At 43.0% G+C, this 20,456-nt stretch overlaps 3 protein-coding genes across 3 annotated transcripts; 1 reads left to right on the top strand and 2 right to left on the bottom strand.

Annotated features, from left to right (window-relative positions):
* Positions 1–940: 940 nt before the first annotated feature.
* On the bottom strand, positions 941–8,528 carry LOC126553763 (uncharacterized). Its single transcript, XM_050208882.1, has 5 exons — positions 8,012–8,528; positions 2,212–2,534; positions 2,015–2,147; positions 1,667–1,948; positions 941–1,607 (listed from the first exon to the last, which is right to left on the bottom strand). Exons 1-5 carry the CDS (start codon positions 8,514–8,516, stop codon positions 979–981), a joined length of 1,872 nt encoding a protein of 623 aa, XP_050064839.1. The 5' UTR covers positions 8,517–8,528; the 3' UTR covers positions 941–978.
* A 15-nt stretch (positions 8,529–8,543) lies between these two features.
* On the bottom strand, positions 8,544–10,591 carry LOC126553753 (uncharacterized). The gene is given in 2 exon segments (XM_050208872.1): positions 8,544–9,418; positions 9,421–10,591. Coding segments are annotated over 2 exon segments (1,947 nt in total). The 5' UTR covers positions 10,493–10,591.
* A 2,229-nt stretch (positions 10,592–12,820) lies between these two features.
* LOC126553752 (uncharacterized) lies at positions 12,821–14,039 on the top strand. The gene is made up of 3 exons (XM_050208871.1): positions 12,821–12,863; positions 12,970–13,251; positions 13,330–14,039. The coding sequence occupies exons 2-3, from the start codon at positions 12,978–12,980 to the stop codon at positions 14,037–14,039; spliced, it is 984 nt and encodes a 327-aa protein (XP_050064828.1). The 5' UTR covers positions 12,821–12,863; positions 12,970–12,977.
* The last annotated feature ends 6,417 nt before the right edge of the window (positions 14,040–20,456 follow it).

Raw genomic sequence — 20,456 nt, 5'->3', positions numbered from 1 at the left:
AAAAAAAAAATTTAATATTTAAGAATATTTTATTCTCACATAAAATAAATAAAATACTACATAGAATCTAGGTCGAATCTTGATAACAACACCTTCTTCCAATGTAGTATTTTGTAACAGGCTACATCATCATCATCATCACTACTTGGCCAGCCCGTATGACTCCAGTGAAAAGATTGCGCATCATCTAAATTATATGATATACGGAGTTAAAAACGGTAGTATTTAAAAAAAATAAAAATATATATTATGACTTACTTAGTATCTCGTTGTCACGGGGAAATTCAGTTGATAAAAGTTCCAGAATGTTCAGTGAGTCCGCGGCGGGTGTCGACCACGGAAAGCGCTGTCCGGCCTCGAATCCGAATAAATGACTCTGATCCTGGTCCCCATGTTCTACGACTCGTAGCGCATAGCCCGCCGGATTGTAGGTGTCAGGAAATAAATCCGGTGACTGTAAATAAAATAAAATTTAATAAAAACGTGAAAACGTTAGTTGAAAAACTTACCATGCTTCGCTCTGCTCCTGTCGTCTTAGCGTCAAATTTTTTTTTCGGCGTACTGAAGAATGAATCCGACATATCTGTTTTTTTCCGATTAAGAATGTTGAAAAATGATTCTGACATATTTTTCGTTTAAGAACGTAAGACTGCACTTGAACGACTGACTGCAAGTGATACACGAGCGATACATGATTCCATCAAATCTTTTTGATTTCTTATCACAATACGTATGCGTGGGGATACGTATACGGGGGTATAAACTCGTATTGAAGACACATGTATATCGTTATGCAATGTAACAGTAAACAGGCTGAGGGTAGAATAATAATAATAATAATAATAATAATAACAATAATAAAAATAATAATAATAATAACGATATTTATTTGCATTTAAAGTGAGAATTATAATAAAATTTATTTGCATTTAAAGTGACAATTATAATAATGACATTTATTTACATTTTAAAAATAATTTACACAATTTTATAATGTCCGTGCGCGAGTGTGTGCACACGGTCAGGGAGAACGTAACGTTTATCATCCCTTCTATTTAATGATAACTTCATTGTTTTCACCGTATACACTTGATGTTTAAAAGACCGGATAGACACGTTCTCCCTATACGGCGTATACGCTTCATAAGGTCGCTGTTCAGATGGCGGTGGTGACGGTGTGAGAGATGATGCGTCGCGGTGTATGCGTTCGACAACTTGACACGCGGAATCTCTGGCTAGTAGCTTACTCGCGTGCACACCTAGTTCGATGTCGTCGTCGTCGTCATCGGTATCATTGCCGAACAAACATCGTTTATGATCGTTCAGTGTTAGATGGTTTTTTATCACATGTCTCATAACGCCCTTCGCACGAATGGAGACTTTGTGTTCCACATCGAAAGCGTAAGATTTGGCGCGGAGCGCGACAAATTCAAAAATGGTTCGTCCATTAGCCTCGTCTTTGAAAAGCCCCGGGATCCTTTTACGCAACGTTGTGAAACACCTGTGATCAGGTGGTAAATTCGATGTGTCCATGTATCGCATTAAGCTCGGGGCACCCACCAAGTCGTCGTAAAAATCGTTGGTTGTTACTTGGTACAATAGCGAATCTATAACATTTAAAAAAAATATATATATATATTTTTTTTTATTAATTTTATATACGCACCAGTATCGGTGTATAGCAGCTCGATCTTATCGCCGTAGTGTCGTTTCATGACATCGTAGTGGAATCCGTACATCAGAACTTTGCTAACCTCGAGTACCGAAAATCCTATGTAGATAGGTTTACAGAAATCGATCTCTTTACCGTGTAACGTCACTGCCGCGAGATCTTCATTATACACGGTGCAGTGCTTGAACGTCGGGTTGTTAATAAGCTTACGCAACCTATCGGCACGCGATACAAGCTCCAATTTATATCGTTTCCGCATATTCTCCATGGTTTTCCCTATACACGTAAAATAACAATAATAATAATATTACATTTTGGCAGCGTAGAAATAATTTAATTTACCAAACACAGAGTTATTAAGATCTTTGAAAAACTGTTCTTCAAACTTATTACTCGCCCGTTGACGCATCTCCGTATTTAAATTGATGTACGGGGCTAACCATGGCGATTGGCGAAATTCCAGCACTCGATGCACCTATACGATATATATATATATATATGAATATGTTATAAGTAATAATAATAATAATAATAAGCACCTTTTCGACGATTACGCCGTGTGCCATGGCCTGTTTCAAATTTAAATAGTGCACCACGTAGTTTTCTTTTCGTAGAAATGTGACCATCAACTTTCGGACGGAGGACCCGTTTGGTATGCTGGCGTGTGGTAAAAACGGCATATCATTGTGTGCATCGTGTAGACTTTGTGGGTATGAAATATCTACCTCGTAAACTCTCCCAACATCGTCCGTCTCTCTCATCCACTCAAGCTGAGCTAGCGCGACTTCGGGGTTGCCCGAGTACCATGCGAAGTCGCCGATAGGCATGTACTTACACATCGCATATCCGTATAAATTATTTGCTAGATATATAACAAGACAGAAATTAATATACACACACACACACACACACACACTATTATATTTAAGTATAATCACCATCTCAGTTCAGCGGTGGCTGTCTTAGTGGTAGCATGCGTAATAGCACTGTTCTAATACTATTGCGCCTCCAGCTGACAATTGTTAACAGTTTTTTGTGATTTTTGTACCTAGAGGTGCCTGAAAAGTGCGCGCGAGGATCGGTGTCGATTTTGAGTCGGTCCTATAAGAACTTTCCCCATAAGGGCAGTTTTAAGTTAGGTTTGTACGACTACTGATTAAGGTAAGAGTAACATTTACTACTTTTCTTATCGGCCCGCGGTCGGCCAAAGGTCAACCGGCGAACGGTCGTCGCCGCTATCGCCGAGCTCGTTATCGCGATTTCGGGCGGCGCGCAGCTGAAACAGCTATATAAACAAATAGCACACGGAACCGCTCAGACTACCTGCACACTGTATATTATACAGGGTGACGCGTAGTTAGAAAGCTCTGAGCCGCAGGAGCATGAATCACGGCAACCTCGAGGTCGATGATGACGTCATGGAAATTGAATCTGGTGTCTCGGGTGCCGGGATGGCTGGGCCACCAAGTCCCGGACCGGTGGGCGCTAGACCGTGTACCGACGGGGAAACGACACCAGTGATGGGTATTAAAAGAAAGTGCACAATCCCCACACTCACCTCCACTGTGGGGGGCAGTGAGAACCAGATTGAGGCTGGACTGGCGTACATAAAATCTTCGCTAAAAACAGCAATGAACGAAGTGAGATCAGGGGGCGATAAATCGGCGTCCAACCGACTCATGAAGTTGCTTGAAGATATCTATGACACCGTGGCTCCGATGCTAACAAAAAAGGGTAAATTGAGATCACCACTTCTCCCCCCAGCTAAGAAATTGAGAGATGTACTAGTGACCGGCTCAGTGGACAAGGGCCTCAGCAGGCCGGAGATGGTGGACGTCGGAACTGACACCGTTCTGACTCCTAATTGGTGGGAGAGTGAGCAGGAGCGCCGGAAGAAGGAGTCGTCAAGACGTCGCGCAGCCAAGGCAGGTGCACGGGGGCCATCAGCAGTGGAAAATCATGCCGATACTGGAGCTGATTCGGCGATGGAGACGGATGGCGAAGGGTGGAGGGAAGTTGTTGGCAGGAAAGCAACTGCAGCTCCGCACAGTGGAAGAGCAATGGGCCTTCCTATACCTATGAGGACTGGGGCGAAGTTCAGGGCTAAGCCTCCGGCGGTTTTAGTCAAGGTGGCTGCCGGCTCGTCGTACGCTGACACCGTTCGTGCAGTAAGGAATAACAGCGAGGTGAACTTGGTTGAGCTGGGAGCTCAGGTTACTGGCATGCGCAAAACCAGGGATGGGCACTTGCTGGTTGAGTTAGCCAAAGGTGCGGGATCTGTAGTAGCAGCCCAGAAATTGTCGTCGGCCATAGCCACCAGGCTGGGTGATGCGGTTGGAGGAGTGTCACAGCTTAGCCAGTTTACTGTTGTTGAGATTGTTGACCTCGACGCAGTGACGACCGAGGGTGAGGTTCTTTCGGCATTGCGGGCGGCAATACCCGGATCCGAAGATGACCAAGCTGCAATTTGCGAACGACAGGCAGTTCAAATCACTGGCCTTTGGTCCACCATGTCCGGCCAGCAAATTGCTACCGCCAGAATGACTAGAGCTTCTGCCGCTATTGTAACTCGCGTCCCTATTGGATGGACAATGTGCCGCGTTCGTCCTAGGCGTCCTGAACCCGAAAAGTGCTTTAGATGTCACGGATTCGGTCATCGGAGTGATAATTGTTCCGGGCCCGACTTATCGTTGAATTGCAGACGCTGTGGAGAACCAGGACACGAACTTAAAGACTGTTTGGCGGAAAAGGACCGATGTGTTGCATGCGAGAGAGCAGGCATTGAACGTTTTGAACATAAGCCAGGTTCAGGTATGTGCAAAGCCAGGAAGGAGGCGCTCAAGATACTTGCTGGGCACAATTCGCAAGCGCAGTCTCGGCGGGAAGCCAGCGGAGATGGATCACGCTCGAAGCAATGATTCACTGCTTGCAAATCAACCTCCACACCGACTGGGCTGCCCAACAGCTACTTTCCCGAACCGTGCTGAACATGGACATTGGCCTCCTCATCCTCAGTGAGCACAACAGATCCCCATGTAACCACCCCAGCTGGGCTTCTAGTTCAGACGGGAGGTGCTCAATAGCACTGACCACCATTGCGGGCATTGTGGCGGAGGAGACTGGTTCTGGCCCGGGCTTTGCATGGCTCCGATTTGGGAATGTTAGAGCATTCAGCTGCTACTGGACCCCCAACGGCGACTCTGCAGAGGACCGCCTGAATGCCTTTAAGGGATTCCTGGATGGTCTTGAACAAGCTATAAGACAGGGGGAAAGAGAGAATGAAACTCTCCTGGTTGCTGGTGACTTTAATGCTAAGTCCACGTACTGGGGCTCTAGTGTAGATGATAGTAAAGGAGAAGCTCTTGAATCCTTTGCCGCAAGTCTTGGACTCTGGGCCAACAACGTTGGAAGCCACCCTACCTTCCAGAGAGGGGCGTCTTCTTCGGTCATTGATGTAACCTTCTCGGGCCCGGGCCCCTACGAGGTAGTGGACTGGGAGGTCCTCGATGACTATTCCGGTAGCGACCACAACTACATCACATTCAACCTCATTCCCTACTCGCGAACACTTAACGATAACGTACCCATGGGACGGGGTGTACATCTAGGATGGGCCACACGTAAGCTCGATTATGCTGCGCTCTCTCGAAAGTTGGATGAGGGACCACCGGTTTTGGAGGAGCCTGCTTCGGTGGATGACGCAGCAGAGGTTCTCAACAACTATCTGGTTAATGCCTGCGATTCTTGTATGCCCAGAAGAGTCTACGGAGCCCACAAATGGAAAGCAGTTCATTGGTGGAACCATGAGATTGCCGACCTTAGAGCCAAATGCATAAGGAATAGGCGCATATATCTCAGAGTGGTTAAGAGACAAGGCCCTGATGGCAGTACAGCGGAAAGAATTGCCTTCAGAGAGGCACGCAAGGCTTTACGCGTTTCCATCCGTAAGTCACAGAAGCTTAGCTGGGCTGCTCTTTGCGCATCGGTAGATAACGATCCCTGGGGTGTGCCATACAGAATTGTTTCGGGGCGGCTGGGCAGACAGCCACCAGGTTTAGCTGCAATAGGACGCGAAAACGAGATTGCTGATCACCTATTTCCCACTATGCCAATTATCAATTGGCAATGTGTGCCGATGGATAGCCAAGTAGATCCTAGCTTTCCAACCACCACTGCCGAAGGTTACAACTTAAATCATGGTAATGAGTGCCCACCTATAACCACAGAGGAGTCCAGGCTAACAGTCTCACGACTGTCAAGGGGTAAAGCGACCGGGCTGGATGGGATTCCTAATGAGATGCTTTCGCTGATTGCCAATAGGTCCCCCGATATATTTGTTAAAATGTACAATAGATGTTTAAGTGAGTCAGTTTTTCCTGTTAGGTGGAAAAGGGCCAGACTCCTACTTCTTCATAAAGGACCGGACAAGCCAGTATCTAATCCATCTAGCTTTCGGCCTCTCTGCATGCTAGACACCACTGGGAAATTATTTGAGAGGATCCTCCTACTCAGGCTTAACGATCACTTAGAGAGGGCTGGTGGACTCAGTATCAACCAGTTTGGCTTCCGAAGGGGTTGCTCCACCGAGGACGCCATCAAAAAGGTTCTTGACCTGGCTAAGTGGGCCAATCATGGACCCTCAAGAAATCAGGAACTATGCGTCCTAGTGGCACTCGACGTTCAGAATGCCTTCAACTCTGCGCCATGGAAGCACGTGGATGAGGCTCTTCGACGCAGAGGAGTCCCCCGATACCTCCTAAAAATTTTACGGTCATACATGGAGGATCGTACAATTACCATTAGAACAACCGATGGGAACAGCATTGACAGGCCGGTCACAGGGGGTGTTCCGCAGGGGTCGGTCCTCGGCCCCACATTGTGGAATGTATTCTATGATGACATTCTCAGGATGGACGTTCCGGAGGGGGTTCAGCTTGTCGGCTTCGCAGATGATCTAGCCCTACTCGCAGTTGGAGAGACTTCAGACACCTTGGAAGAGGTGGTCAACCCCACATTAGACGCTATTGATGGCTGGATGGGCGCTCACGACGACTTCAACTAGCACGGCACAAGACAGAGGCCATCATGCTGACTAAGAAGTGGGCGTATCGGGATCCGGTTTTCGTTGTAGGGGGTCACACAGTTCCTTTGTTAAGGAAATTGCGATACCTGGGACTCCATCTGGACTCGCACCTTACTTTCAGTGGACACTTCACTACTGTTTCGGGGAAGGCGTCCCAGGCAGCGCTGGCTATAGGACGGCTCATGCCCAACCTTGGAGGACCCTCACAGGCTAAGAGAACGCTGCTAATGTCTGTGGTGAACAGCAGGCTGCTGTACGCCTGTCCAACGTGGGCGGAAAGAGCATGCAAGTACGCTATCTGTCGAAACCTTATGATCCGGGCACAGAGGATTGCGGCTCTCAGAGTCACGAGGGCCTACCGCACAGTCTCGGCTGAGGCAGCCTTATTTCTGGCGGGAACTCCTCCGGGTGATCTTCTTGCTTTGGAACGCAAAAGAGTCCGAAGTAAACTTGACGACCCGGACAGAGCTGATTCTAAGGATGAAATCCGGAGAGCAGAGCGAGACATCTTGCTGGCTGCCTGGTCGAACAGATGGAGTCGGGGTGTTGGAGGCGCCTGGACGCGCACGATTCTTCCGGACCTGATGAGATGGACGAAAAGATGCCCCAAAGACCTCACGTTTCATGTAACACAGGCTCTTACTGGACACGGGTGTTTCAGGTATTACCTACACAGGATGAAGCGCGCTCCTGATGCGGCTTGTCTGTACTGCCAACACCCTGAGGACACTGCGGAACACACGATATTTGATTGTGCTTACTGGGATCCGCTTCGGCTGCCAGTGAAGATGTTTGTTGGTAACCGAAATATAACTCCGGGAGACGTTCAGGATTTGCTGTGCGGCCCCTCTGATGTCCCGTTCAGCGAGAACGACCGGCTACGGGCTGCCTCCCAACGTGCCACTCAGTCCTTTTATGACATGGTTGACAACATTTTAAGCTGCAAGGAGCGTGATGAAAGGGTAGCTGAGGCCGAACGAAGAGCGAATCCAGTGGCAGCCGCTCCAACTGACTGACTTTATTATTGTATCGCATTGTATTACATTGTATTGTACCTATTGTATTAATGTTATTTTTAAGGTGAAGCAACCATAATTAGTTATATGTTAAGAATGTGCATGTATTAATGTTTTTATTAATATTAATAAACGATGGCAGCAGAGGAGTAGTAGTGTTCACACAGATCCTCCTCTGCTGTCGGTTCAAACGGAAAAAAAAAAAAAAAAAAAAAAAAAAAAAAAAAAAAGTATAATCACCATCTAAGTATATGAGCTGTGTGATAGGCTCATCGGGTTTGTATTCGGGCGTTTTAGGATTGTTAGCCTTAGCGTACCGTTTACTCGCCTGAACTAGACCTCCTCTCATACCGGATTCCAGAAACAATATTTGATCAAAGTCCGTGAGCAGTTCCAGTTTTACCGACGTGTATTTCAACATACAGTCAAAGCTAAATCCCGGAGCCGTGAAATAATGTGCAGGGTCAAGGTGATACGTTGACATGCAAATGTCCCTGAAATTTTCGAATACATCGGCGCTTATGAGTACGTCTATTTTCAAATATAGATCACTATAAGCGCCGAGAGTCGAACAACCGAAATGATTCCACACCCGCGTCGCGTGCTCGTAGTCCGCTTCGCTTATGTGACTTTCGGACAATGCACTATAAAAATTGATTTTAGGTGGTAGGGAAGTTTCACACAATTTATCCCACGAATCTGTGTATTCGTAGGGATATACACCTTTCCGTGTGGCCAACGACATCTCTTCTGCACTAAATACTTTTGAGACTTATCGGAACTTTTCAAAGTTCGCGGTCGTTAGGTTCTCCGCCAAGTTTGCCAAACTCGATGCCATGAATCGGCACGTATCGATAAACTTGACGGAGAACGTATTGTTTATGTATTTAGTGAACGTGATAAACTTTTCTTCACTACTCGCTATCACAGAAATCGCTTTATCACAACTAGGCATATTCTCAACGATAAAGTGTGCATCGTAATTTGAAAGATTATGAAAAAAGCACGGCACAAACTTGGGCGTTTTTAATTTCAAGTTACACGTGTTGCATAACGTTTTTAAAAAACGACCGGAAAGGTGGTCATGATGTGCAACTTTACAGTTACGTTTGGTAAATTTCGCCTTGCACAAGTCACACGACATCTTGTCTGCATGCAGGCGACAATCCACATCACTCATAATAATGGGTACATTGACCGTCTTGTACAAATTACATATTCGCTCAGCCACATTGAGAACGTCGCGGACAAATCTCTTGGCCACATCGTCTTCGGTTACCGACCCACGGAAAATGACCGGGGCTCTCGGAATGCCAAACTGTTCAAATAACTCTACCGGTACCCCCTCCGCCGCAACAACTAGGTACCCGTAGCTCATAGGATGGTGTTTGTGCATCACCTCGGTATTAGTCCCATATTTTTGTGACGACTTCAAAAGTAACGCCTCGAAGTCTGCATACACCACAAACGGTAGACGCTCTGTTTTCCGCCACGAGTTGAACTCGAGCGTGTCCCCCTCTTTAGGCAACAGAGGCAATACGGGTTTGTGCGTGCCACATGTCAAACGATGCCTAGCCAGCGCCTGCTCACCGTGTAGTTTGTATTTTAGAGGCTGGTCGTCGAAAGTGGTAAAGCATTTTTTACATGTGTATAACGATGCTCACGATTATTTTTTTGCCGACTAACGAGCCTAGAAAAATTTGTTATTAACGCGTAATGATTTTTTTTACCTTCCTTGCCACCGTTTAGCAACAACAAGTCAAAATGGTTTTCGCTCTCAGAGTCTACAACACGCAAGGGATACACGGCCGACTGCGATGTCGAATTTTTATTTTTATTTTTATTTCTACAATTTCGTACGCCGTAAACGTTTACGGAAGTACCGGGATTTGACCTCTCAAATAATTTAATCTGCGAGACGGGGGTGGGGGCGGACAGTGCTGAAAAATCATAGCGGTGTTCTTCGTTAAAATATTTTGCGTTTACGCGCCCGCGGTTATTGCCCCGAACGTGTTTCGCAAGCACCGCCCATTTGAAACAATTCTCATCGATATTTTCCGGATTTATCACAGCCTTTCGTTTCGCGATACTCGCAGGCAGTGGTAGAAAGGAGGAGCCCCCCATAGGTGTGTATTCGTACACTCCTAAAAGTAAACCGTCGATGCTCGATAAAGCGAAGCCGCTGCCTTTACCTTGATACGCGTCTTCTTCGGCGAGTAGCGTCGTAAAATCTCGATCTACTAAACCGTCGATATTACTATGCACAAACAATTCCCTGGCCGACGTTTTAAACGCACGATTTTGTGCGGTATTATCCACGTTAGGCACGAGGTAGGTGGCCTCTAGTTTAAGATTATATTTTATCGGGTGATCGCGTACGCATTCGCGTAATTTTTCCACCAATTCGCCCTCTATCGCATGGAGGAAAGCACGGTAACTGGGGATGTTTTCTACATTTTTCCTGAAATACCATACCACCGTCCGATTTAGCGATGACTCGATTTCGATAAAGCCCGACGTATTAACCGTATTCATGCGACCTTTTTTCCGCTTAATATTTTTTCGACTATTTTCGACATGGTTTACGCATTGCTGTACGGGCGGAGGCGATGGCGCTGGACCCGATCTATTGTGCACGGCATTGACGGCAGCGGAGGTGGGGTCGGAAGTGTCTGTGACGAGAGGCGGGTGTACGGTAGGTCGGCACGTGATGGCCGGCATCCGCTCGTATGATGAGGGCTGAAGCGGGGAAGATGTTACCGTTGTATGACTATTTGAGAAAGGCTCTGGAGATAGGGAAACTGGGTCAGCATGTGGTGATGGCGGTGGCGGTGGTGTCGCTGCAGGGGGTGCCCAGTTTATTACTGTATCACGAACTAATACGGACAATTAAGATATTAAAATATTGTCGATATTATTATAATTAATAGGGGAAAAACATTATTTACCAATTGCACCAGTTATTTGAACGGCGTTCTCGAATTCTGGTGTATTTTTTGCAATTTCTATTTTTAAAATAATTTAATTAATAACCCCGAGTTAAAGCAAATATTCAATGTACTTACTATGGGAATTTTGTACATGAATACTGAGTGCGTTCCTCCGAGTGAATGTCTTGCGGCAAATCCCACACGTATTCTTTGATCCGTCGTGGATTTTAGCGTGTCTGTTCAGATCACGCTTATAAACGTACACTTTTCCACATATCGCACAGTTAAACATTTTGGAAAAATTAAACACGTCTACAGTTTAAAAAAAAATACAAGTATACACGTCGTTGACGGACACTGGTAACTCACTGACTAGAAATCATGTACGACAGCGTCAAGTCCCGCTCGATATTCCTAAGTATTATATGTAAATGTCTTAGGAATATTTGACCACTAGGGGCGAATAGCGGGGGTAGTGCTGGTGGTGGTGGTGGTGGTGGTAATGGGGGGTGCTTAATTTTAAATCACAGTAAGGACATGTGTGTTACATAACATTACCGCGTTTGACGATAACACACAACGATAACACAACTGTGGAGTTGATAACGATGTAGATAATACTATTTTGTTATTTTAATTTGTATTTATTATCTCTTTGCAATGCCTACGAACTGCACAGCCAGCAGCAGCAGCAGCAGCAGCTGCAGTTACTCTCAAGGCATCGTACGAGACAGGAGTGTCTTTCTACATGTTAACCGTCGTTACACTGTATTATTTACGTTTTAAAATACACAATTATTTTAAACGCTCTATTACAAACATGAATTTATTAAAATGTAACGTCGATTGTCAGACACTAGTGTGGACGGTACAGGAGAACTCAGTCCCAGAATATCCCGAGTATTCAACTTTTCTATCAAGGTTGAAAACATTCGATTCGCATCCTCTTCGCTCATATCAAGATAAGTATTCGCTCGCCGAATGCGGATTCACTTACAGTGGGACGGGAGACTTGGTTCAATGCTACTACTGCGGTCTATTACTATCAGAATGGGAGAAAAATGACGAAGTTTGGCAACAACACGCCATGCACAATCCCGAATGCGTTTATGTATTGTTATATAAGGGCGCACAATTTATTGAGAATGCTAAAAATGCGATTCATAAACGCCAATGTAAAACAGAATCGTATGATGTCGTCGGATAACATATTATATTATATACCAAATGTTCATTATAATACTGTATGATTAACTTATATAATATTATGTATGTTGGTTGAATAAATGACAAATTTTATATATATATAATAAAGCACATTATAGTGTTTAACCCGGTATCCTGGTAAATGTAATAGATATGAATGCATATACGTATAATAGTGTGTGACGAATCCAAAAAGGGTGGGAACCACTGTTATATGGCTATGTTTGAAGGTCAATGATGTAGGGCGCCGCAGTATCCTCATGCACGTGGAAATACGCTAGGTATATATATATATATATATATATATATATAGGTATGTATGTATGTATGTATATAGTATGTATGTATGTATATAGTATGTATGTATGTATATAGTATGTATATAGTATGTATGTATGTATGTATGTATATAGTATGTATATAGTATGTATGACGTAACGGGGTGGCGCGGCTTGCCGCGGTAGCGGGGCGGGGTAGGGTATAGGGCCACGATACGCGGCGGCGGCGGCACGCTGGGGCGGGGGGTGTGCCGCGACCTGGGCCGCGGGGATTGCCGGGTAGCGGGGCGTGGTGGGGATAGGGTCATGATACGCGCGGGGTGGGGTGGGGATAGGGTCGTGATACGCGCGGGGCGGGGTGAGGACAGGGTCACGATACGCGCGGGGTGGGGCGGGGATAGTGGTGGGGCGGGGTGGGGATAGGGGCGGGGCGGGGTATAGGGCCACGATACGCGCGGGGGGTAGTGGTCGTGACGTAGAACCTGCCGCACAGCCTGCCGCACAGCCTGCCGCAGCCTGCCGCAACCTGCCGCGTTTATGGGCGGGGGGTGGTGAAGCGGGGGGGATCCAGAATCGGCTATTTCATACTACTTATCGATCTGAATACGGAGATGAGAAAGAAGGCTGGCAACGCATTTGAACGTGATTTCTTTAAACTGTTGAACAACGCTGTGTTCGGTAAATACGTATATCTCAACGATATAATATTAGTCTGTCGTTATTACACTCACACATACATACACACTATCATTGTATACTATAATATTATTATATGAATTTTCAGGGAAAACTATGGAATGCGTTCGAAACCGTATTTCCATAGAATTGGTGTCCTGTCCCCGACGAATGCGTAAACTCATAAACAAGCCCACCTTCAAACACGTTACCACATACACTGAGAATCTGGCCGCCGTATCCTTGCAAATGAGTGACATACGTTTCTTCAAGCCTATATACGTAGGGTTCGCCGTCCTGGAAATAAGCAAGGAGTTAATGTATGATTACCATTACAATGTGATGCGGCGGCACTATAACGATTCGATTAGACTGTTGTACATGGATACAGGTACCTATTTACAAAAAATAATAAATAATATTATTTACACCCCATATAATATATAACGTATGTAATGCCTATTTATAGACTCCCTGATCTATCGAATCCATACGGAGGATTTCTACAAGGACCTGGTGGACAACCCCGCACTCCTCGAACGTATGGACACCTCGAATCTCCCCGTCACCCACCCCTGCTACGTCGGTACGCGTAAGAAAATACCGGGATTGTTCAAGGACGAAACGGCTGGGCGTACTATGTACGAATTCATCGCACTCCGCGCGAAATCTTACGCGTACAAAATCGAGGGGGACGAAAAACTTGTGGCCAAGGGGATTCGAGAGCATGTGGTCCGAAATCACATGACGTTCGAGGACCACAAGCGCTGTCTGTTCGAGGACGACGACGACGCTGGTGACGGTGACGAAAGCGAGGAGCTAGGCACGGACGACGACGATTTCGACGACGGTGACTTCGGCGACGACCATGAGTGGAAGGACGTGGAGATGAGACGGCGTGCGCGTCTGATGGCCCGATCGGTCGTCGACACGATACACGGGAATGCCGCGGCAGCTAGCACCGCCGCCATTGCCGGCGTGAAATTCACTCCGATACCACTTCCCACGTACGCACCGTACACACCGTATAGGGAAAACGTATCGATCCGATCGTTCGAGCACCGCGTCAAAACGATTAAGACCATGAAAATGACCCTTAATCGTTTCGACGACAAACGTGTTGTTGCTGACGGTCGGATTCGTACGCGCGCGTACGGCCATTACACGCTACGCGCGTGATATTATATTTTGTATATTATATTATACCAATGTGAATAATAATGAAAATAAAAATACACCCATTGTTGTATTATAATTATGTTTATTTAAATAAAATATAAATTTATAATTGTACACGCTAGTAATTATATACATTAATATTAAACTGAATCCCATGTTGAGTCGGCACAGTATATCAATGCCAGACCGTACCGTGAGTGTCCGTGAATGGCCGTGCCGTGAGTGGCCGTGCAGTGAATGGCCGTGCCGTGAATGGCCATGCCGTGACTGGCTGTGCTGCGGCCGTGCCGAAAGTCATCGTGCACCATACGTAGAATTAAAATACATATTTTTAAGAGTTATGTCTGAACCATTTACGTATGGCATAAACTTTGTAGAATGTACATTGTTTAGGATTAAACTCCATATGAAAAATACAGTGGGGTAGAGTCACATCACCATCACATATTTGATCCAATCTAGGACAACCCAAGTCTTCGATGTTGACTACGGCGACGTGTGGTATATATTCCGTGAGAAGTTGTTTTTTCTGCTCGCCCTTCACGTAAATGCAGTCGAATTTCAGTGAATTCAATATTCTGCCCACTTCTTCGTACTCGACATCACCATCTCCCGTGGATAGTTGATGATAATTACGTTCGAGCCATTTATTAGTTTTCCGGCTCTTGTCGTCCTGTTTAGAGTTTGAATTTTTAAAAATCCAGTGTTGGCTCGCCCAGGTTTCCGCCGTGTCGACTACAGACATTTCTTTTATCATGTATTTATTGCCGGCACCGAGAACGCACTGAATGTCCACAATAGCCGACGATGACATTGTTAGTGTGAGGACTAGCAAACACAATTGTGTATAAAGGTCAACTGAAATTGTTTCCCGATATCACGTATTTATATAAGTATATACGTAGATATGTGTGTGTTATACATATCGCGATAATATGTATATTTTAGTGTTAGTAGCGCTAGTACAACTCGGATCCGATTCGTTTAAGTGTAATTAACTTTTTTTTTTTAATATAACTTTCCTCGACAATCTTCAAACGTGTGTGTAGCTGTGCAATAAACAAGCCGTGTTCCGAAAGAGAATTTTCCTCCAATTCCTGAGTTATATGACTAATTGTATCGATAACACGAATAACGTCTCCCTTGGTAATACCGATCGACGTAGCGGTCTCTGAATAATTATCGAATAGCTGTGAAATACGACTGTAATGATATGCTCAAATTTACATATCATAAATTTTGTAAATTCGTTATTTTCATTTAATAAAATATATAACGGTCGAGTTGTCGTACGCATGTAATAAAATCTAAAATAACCCCAATAAATCATGTCACTGGTGATTGGAACGATTCCTATTATCTAGTCGCGTACAGGACACTGTACGGGATTATAACGGTACAGCGCAACACATGCAACTTCTTTCATGTGCCGCCGGAGACGGGGGATGGTCCGGTCAGGGTCGCTTTCACCAGGGAAAAAGACAATTTTCTTTGGGGACACCGACACCTTTGATCGGGCCGCCGATGACTCTGGCGGGCCTGACCAAAATCGTCTCCTCTCACCAGTGCATGAGCACCCTCCATAGCGAGAAGTGCATGAGCACATCCAAAACATATAAGTGCATGAGCACCACCCAGACAGACAAGTGCAGGAGCACAGCAGACTTACTCGCAACCACTCAAAGGACATTGCCTACGACAACTTTACTGTTTCTTTTTTCTATAACGAAATTCGTCAAAGTGTTTAGTTATTTCTTTCTTGAGTGCTAAAATATTTAATAAATTCTATCCTTGTTACGTCGACTGCAACCATAGACAGCTGCGGACAAGGTAAGGTGCATGCGCATCCATATTTAAACAATAATAATATTATAGAGTTTACTTGATCGTTCTCGAAGCTCGACCTCGAGAACCCTCCGACCATCAGGAGGAAGGTGATTCCGCAAATTTAGAGTGATAAAACATAGGCTAAAATAATCGATAAATTTCTAATAACTTATAAATATATTTGAGGCAATCATCCAAGGCTTGTGTCCCTTGTGATTGCCGATACAATTTATTTAAACTACTTCGCTTAAATCAAAACATAACTTTTAAAAATAAAAATATTAATCACATATTAATATTTTTACTAATACTAATATTCATATTATTAATTTCTTTATTTTTGCGTTATTACACGACTTTCAGAGTCCAATAGAGACTTATTATTTTGCCGTATACTATCTTCCGATGATTTTATCCGTTCTTGAAGAGTTGAAATATTGTTTTTCAGGTTAACTATTTCCGTTTTCAGTAGCTTTACATCATATACAATTGTTTTGTTACTCGATTGTAGGTGGGAAACGGTATTTTTTCTGCGTGCATCTACCGAGTTATTGAAAATATCCATCATCAATAAACATCTTATCCATATGAAATGTATTAAACTACTGAAATGATTTTTCACAGTTTAAGGTCACCGGCTTTTATCCAACTATTATGTGACGCGTCAAATCCCAACCACTTGACAAACACTTGATTGCCCTTTCTACGTATAATTTTCTCGATTAAATATTCATTTCGGTGATTAGTTTTATGTATTTCCTCGGAATAAAAACACCCGGCGATCGGTTTGCCCGTATAATCTTGCAACTGATAAGTAACGGGCAATGTTTTATTTATTTTAATAATTTCAAATATTTCCGTAGACCAGTTTGGTAAATAACCTTTTGTAAACACCCCTTTTTGAGTGCTAATCCGCACGTTATCGCCTACTTTGAATTTAATTTTTACATTATTAATTTCACGCTGTCTTATTTCCACTGTAAGCGGGTTGGCATCTGCTTGCAGTGGCGTCATTCCGATAGTTCTGTGCCTCGAATTATTATACTCTAACAGCAATCTCGGTAAAATAGAAATCCATTCGTGAGAGCCCCGCGCAGTAAACTCTCTAAACATTTTTTCTTTTAACGTACGATTGAAGCGCTCGACAATACATGCTTTCGTGATACTGTATGTAGAATATTTGTGTATGTTATATTTACCCATCAACTCGTCGAATGTCTTGTTATAAAATTCTTTCCCGTTATCCAATTGCAAGAGTTTTGGTGATCGGTTGCGTAATATTTTAGACATAGCACTAGTGACTTCTTTACCGGATTTCGTCCTCAGAGGTAGAGCCCATGCGAGTTTAGTAAAACAATCAATTACGCATAAAATATACTTATAACCATTATTTTTTCTCGAATATGGTATCATTTCAACCAAGTCGGCTTGCCACAAATCATTTTTTCCATATATGTTAACTCTACGCCTCGTGAAATTTTTCCGTGACGGTTTGTGGAGTTCAATGGCGATTTCACGTTTAGACATTAGGAATTCGTTTAATTAACCCTACCTCACGTAATTCCTCAAAAATAGATATTATTTCATTGGAAACACCTGTATTACCAGCTGATTTCGACGCTAGAAGTAATCGAAGTCTATCAACTAACTCGTTCGGGTTATCCCAGTAAACTAAGTTATTTTTCTGTAATTTCATGGACAAGCCACCACCACCACCACCACCACCACCACCAGAAGTGGGGAATAATTTACTTATAATATTTTTATATTTTTTACAAGTAGTATTTCTAATTTTTAAACCACCTGAAGTTAAATGCGCTGACGTTTGAATTAATATCGATTTATATATCTTCAAATCGTTATCAGTATAAACAAGTGGATTTTTCAGAAATAATAATTGAATAAGACCCGAGGTTGTTGGATAAGTAGTCTCATCAATGATTATTACGTTTCGAGCGAATTTCACTTCTTTATCGCCCAAGGTGATATCGTTGTTTACAATTTTTTTCGGACCAAATGTTTTATCTATATCTTTTGATTGAAACCAATTTTCAATCTCCAGTTGATAATTATCATAATTATTACTCTCATTAGTATTAATTATTTCAGAATCTATTCTAACATCTTCTTTCCTAGTTTGATTATTGTATAAATCACGTGTATTCGAAATTTTAGTTAAAGGATCTATAATGGGTTTAAATGTTTGCGTCATTAACTGTTGAACATTAGCTTCACCAGTTTTTAACGTAGTATATTTACGTTTTATACTTTCCTTAGCCCGTACCAACTCCTCTAATATATTACTTTCCACCTTCATGATTGCGTTTTAAATGATATTTATTCACTATAAACATCGTCTTATATAACCACGTGCGTATCAAACCCAAATCGGTAACGCCCGCTATCGCGTTCGCTATCTTTACAAATGACTACAAATGCAAACCTATCACGATTCCAGCACACGGTGCAAAATTGTTTGAATTGAATATATGACATATCACCAGAACAGTGTTCATTATAAACATGTTTTAAATTAGTTTCGTCTTGTTTGAACAATACTATTAAATTAGCGTTATCACGTATCAGTTGTTTGGGTACTTTTGAATAACTCTGAGCTAGATAGAATATATCTACTTTATTATGTCTACCCCTGGAAAAATATTCCCTTATAACGCCCTGCTGTTCTCCGATGACATCATCCATGATAAATATAGAGTTTGGTAATACTTTTTCAGGTGTAATGACTTTATCATTCTCGAAAAACGTGAAAATGTTAATTCCATCAATACCATCAATTATACGCTTTAGTAATTTATATTTCGGTTGTTCCAGCGTTTTAGAGTATATGTAAACGTTTTCAAATCGAAGCCCGTTTTCATCGACGAGTAGAAAATATATCAAATTCGTCTTACTGCAACCCGAACTCCCCAATACTAGCGAGCGTATCGTGTTTGGAAATAACTCGCCATGCCTATACTGTACTGTATCAGGGGTATCGATGTTATATATTCGAAGTTTTTTCTCTTGCTCGATAAAACGCATTTTATATCGGTATAAATACGGATGTACTGTCTACGATAGCGTCACACGATGTCTCACGTTCGTAAACGAAACACCAATAGGGGTTCAGGCCTTGTTAACTCAGTAATAAACCATTTACCGGTGGAATTACATTTACCCGGTTATAGGTAAGTCGCTACATTACATTATTAAATCCTAACTAAATTTTGGGTTTGCATTTAGATTCGCCGGTCCGGGTACGAAATTAAAAGAAAGGCTGGCGCGTGGTGATCGAGGCGTAAACAGTCTAGACGAGTTGGCTAGAGCTCATGATATCGCGTATGATAGAAGTAATTCAATAGCTGATAGACATAAGGCCGATGAAATATTGGAAAATCAAGCTTGGGAAGTGTTTAAATCTAAAAACAGTGGAATTAAGGAGAAAGCTGCATCCTGGTTAGTTACTACAGCTATGAAAGTCAAGCGCAAGATGGGGGCCGGTTGTGGATTTAAACAAATGGTTGCAGCTGCTAAAAACGCTATCAAAAATAAAACGACGGAAAAGAATATAACTAAATTAATTAGAACGTGCCTGACAGCGGCTAAAAAATCGAAAACAAAGAAAACTAAAACGCCTAGAATTATACCGATTCCTAAAAAGGGTGGTGTTTTACCATTAATACCTATATTTGCCGGTTTATCTGCATTAGGTGCGCTAACTGGTGGTATTGGTAGTATAGTAAAAGTAGTGAATGATTTAAAATCCGATAAAAACATCCCTATTCAAATTATGTAAGGGTTTATACCTCACGCCATACAAGGGGAGTTCTTATAAAATCGTAAAAGGTAAAGGCTTATACCTTGCACCGTATAAAGGTGGGTCAGTGGTGAGGAAATCCATGAAAGTCGCAAAAAACTAATTGATACGTTACCCGACAGAGCTTTGTATGATTATGAGATTATAAAATATATTGACTTGTTGAAAATACCTCATTTCATTGGAGTATTTTCCAGAGACAAGTTGCCTTTACATTATAAACATAAAGAATCAGCTATAGTTAATCTGGATGATGAGAATGGTGGTGGAACTCATTGGGTAGCGTATAAAAAAATCGGCAAACAAGTTAAATATTACGATAGCTTTGGAAATTTACCTCCACCGCTAGAATTACAGAAATATTTTAGTGATTGTAATATTGAATATAATTACGATAGACATCAGAAATACAATACAACAAACTGCGGTCATCTATGTCTAAAGTTTTTATCATGTACACTATAACGTTAAACGGTAACTCTAGTGAATTATCTTGTGACTTTTTCCCACCGATAGAAGTCAGTAAAAATGCTAAGATTTGTCTGTTGGGCTTTCAGACTAATAATTCTATCCCTAATATAAACGATAAGTGTAATCAAATTGGTTTCATATATTACGAAGGAAAGAGTGAGAAAACAACAAATCTCATCTACTCATTACCTACGGGTTCTTATGAGTTGAGCGAAATCGAGGCGGTAATAAAGCATATGCTAACTGATACCCAGATATCGTTTGAGTTAAAGGGGAATAATAACTCGTTAAAATGTGAAATG

The sequence above is a fragment of the Aphis gossypii genome, unplaced genomic scaffold, assembly GCF_020184175.1.
Source record: "Aphis gossypii isolate Hap1 unplaced genomic scaffold, ASM2018417v2 Contig00322, whole genome shotgun sequence".
Lineage (NCBI taxonomy): Eukaryota > Metazoa > Arthropoda > Insecta > Hemiptera > Aphididae > Aphis > Aphis gossypii.
This window is presented reverse-complemented; position numbering and strand designations above follow the sequence as displayed.

Coding starts and splice junctions, on each gene's coding strand:
- LOC126553752 (XM_050208871.1), top strand. CDS start 12,978: ATGGAATGCGTTCGAAACCGTATTTCCATAGAATTGGTGTCCTGTCCC. Junction 13,252..13,329: donor ACTGTTGTACATGGATACAG/GTACCTATTTAC, acceptor GCCTATTTATAG/ACTCCCTGATCTATCGAATC.
- LOC126553763 (XM_050208882.1), bottom strand. CDS start 8,516: ATGTCGTTGGCCACACGGAAAGGTGTATATCCCTACGAATACACAGAT. Junction 1,949..2,014: donor TCTTAATAACTCTGTGTTTG/GTAAATTAAATT, acceptor TTACGTGTATAG/GGAAAACCATGGAGAATATG. Junction 1,608..1,666: donor GCTGCTATACACCGATACTG/GTGCGTATATAA, acceptor TAAATGTTATAG/ATTCGCTATTGTACCAAGTA.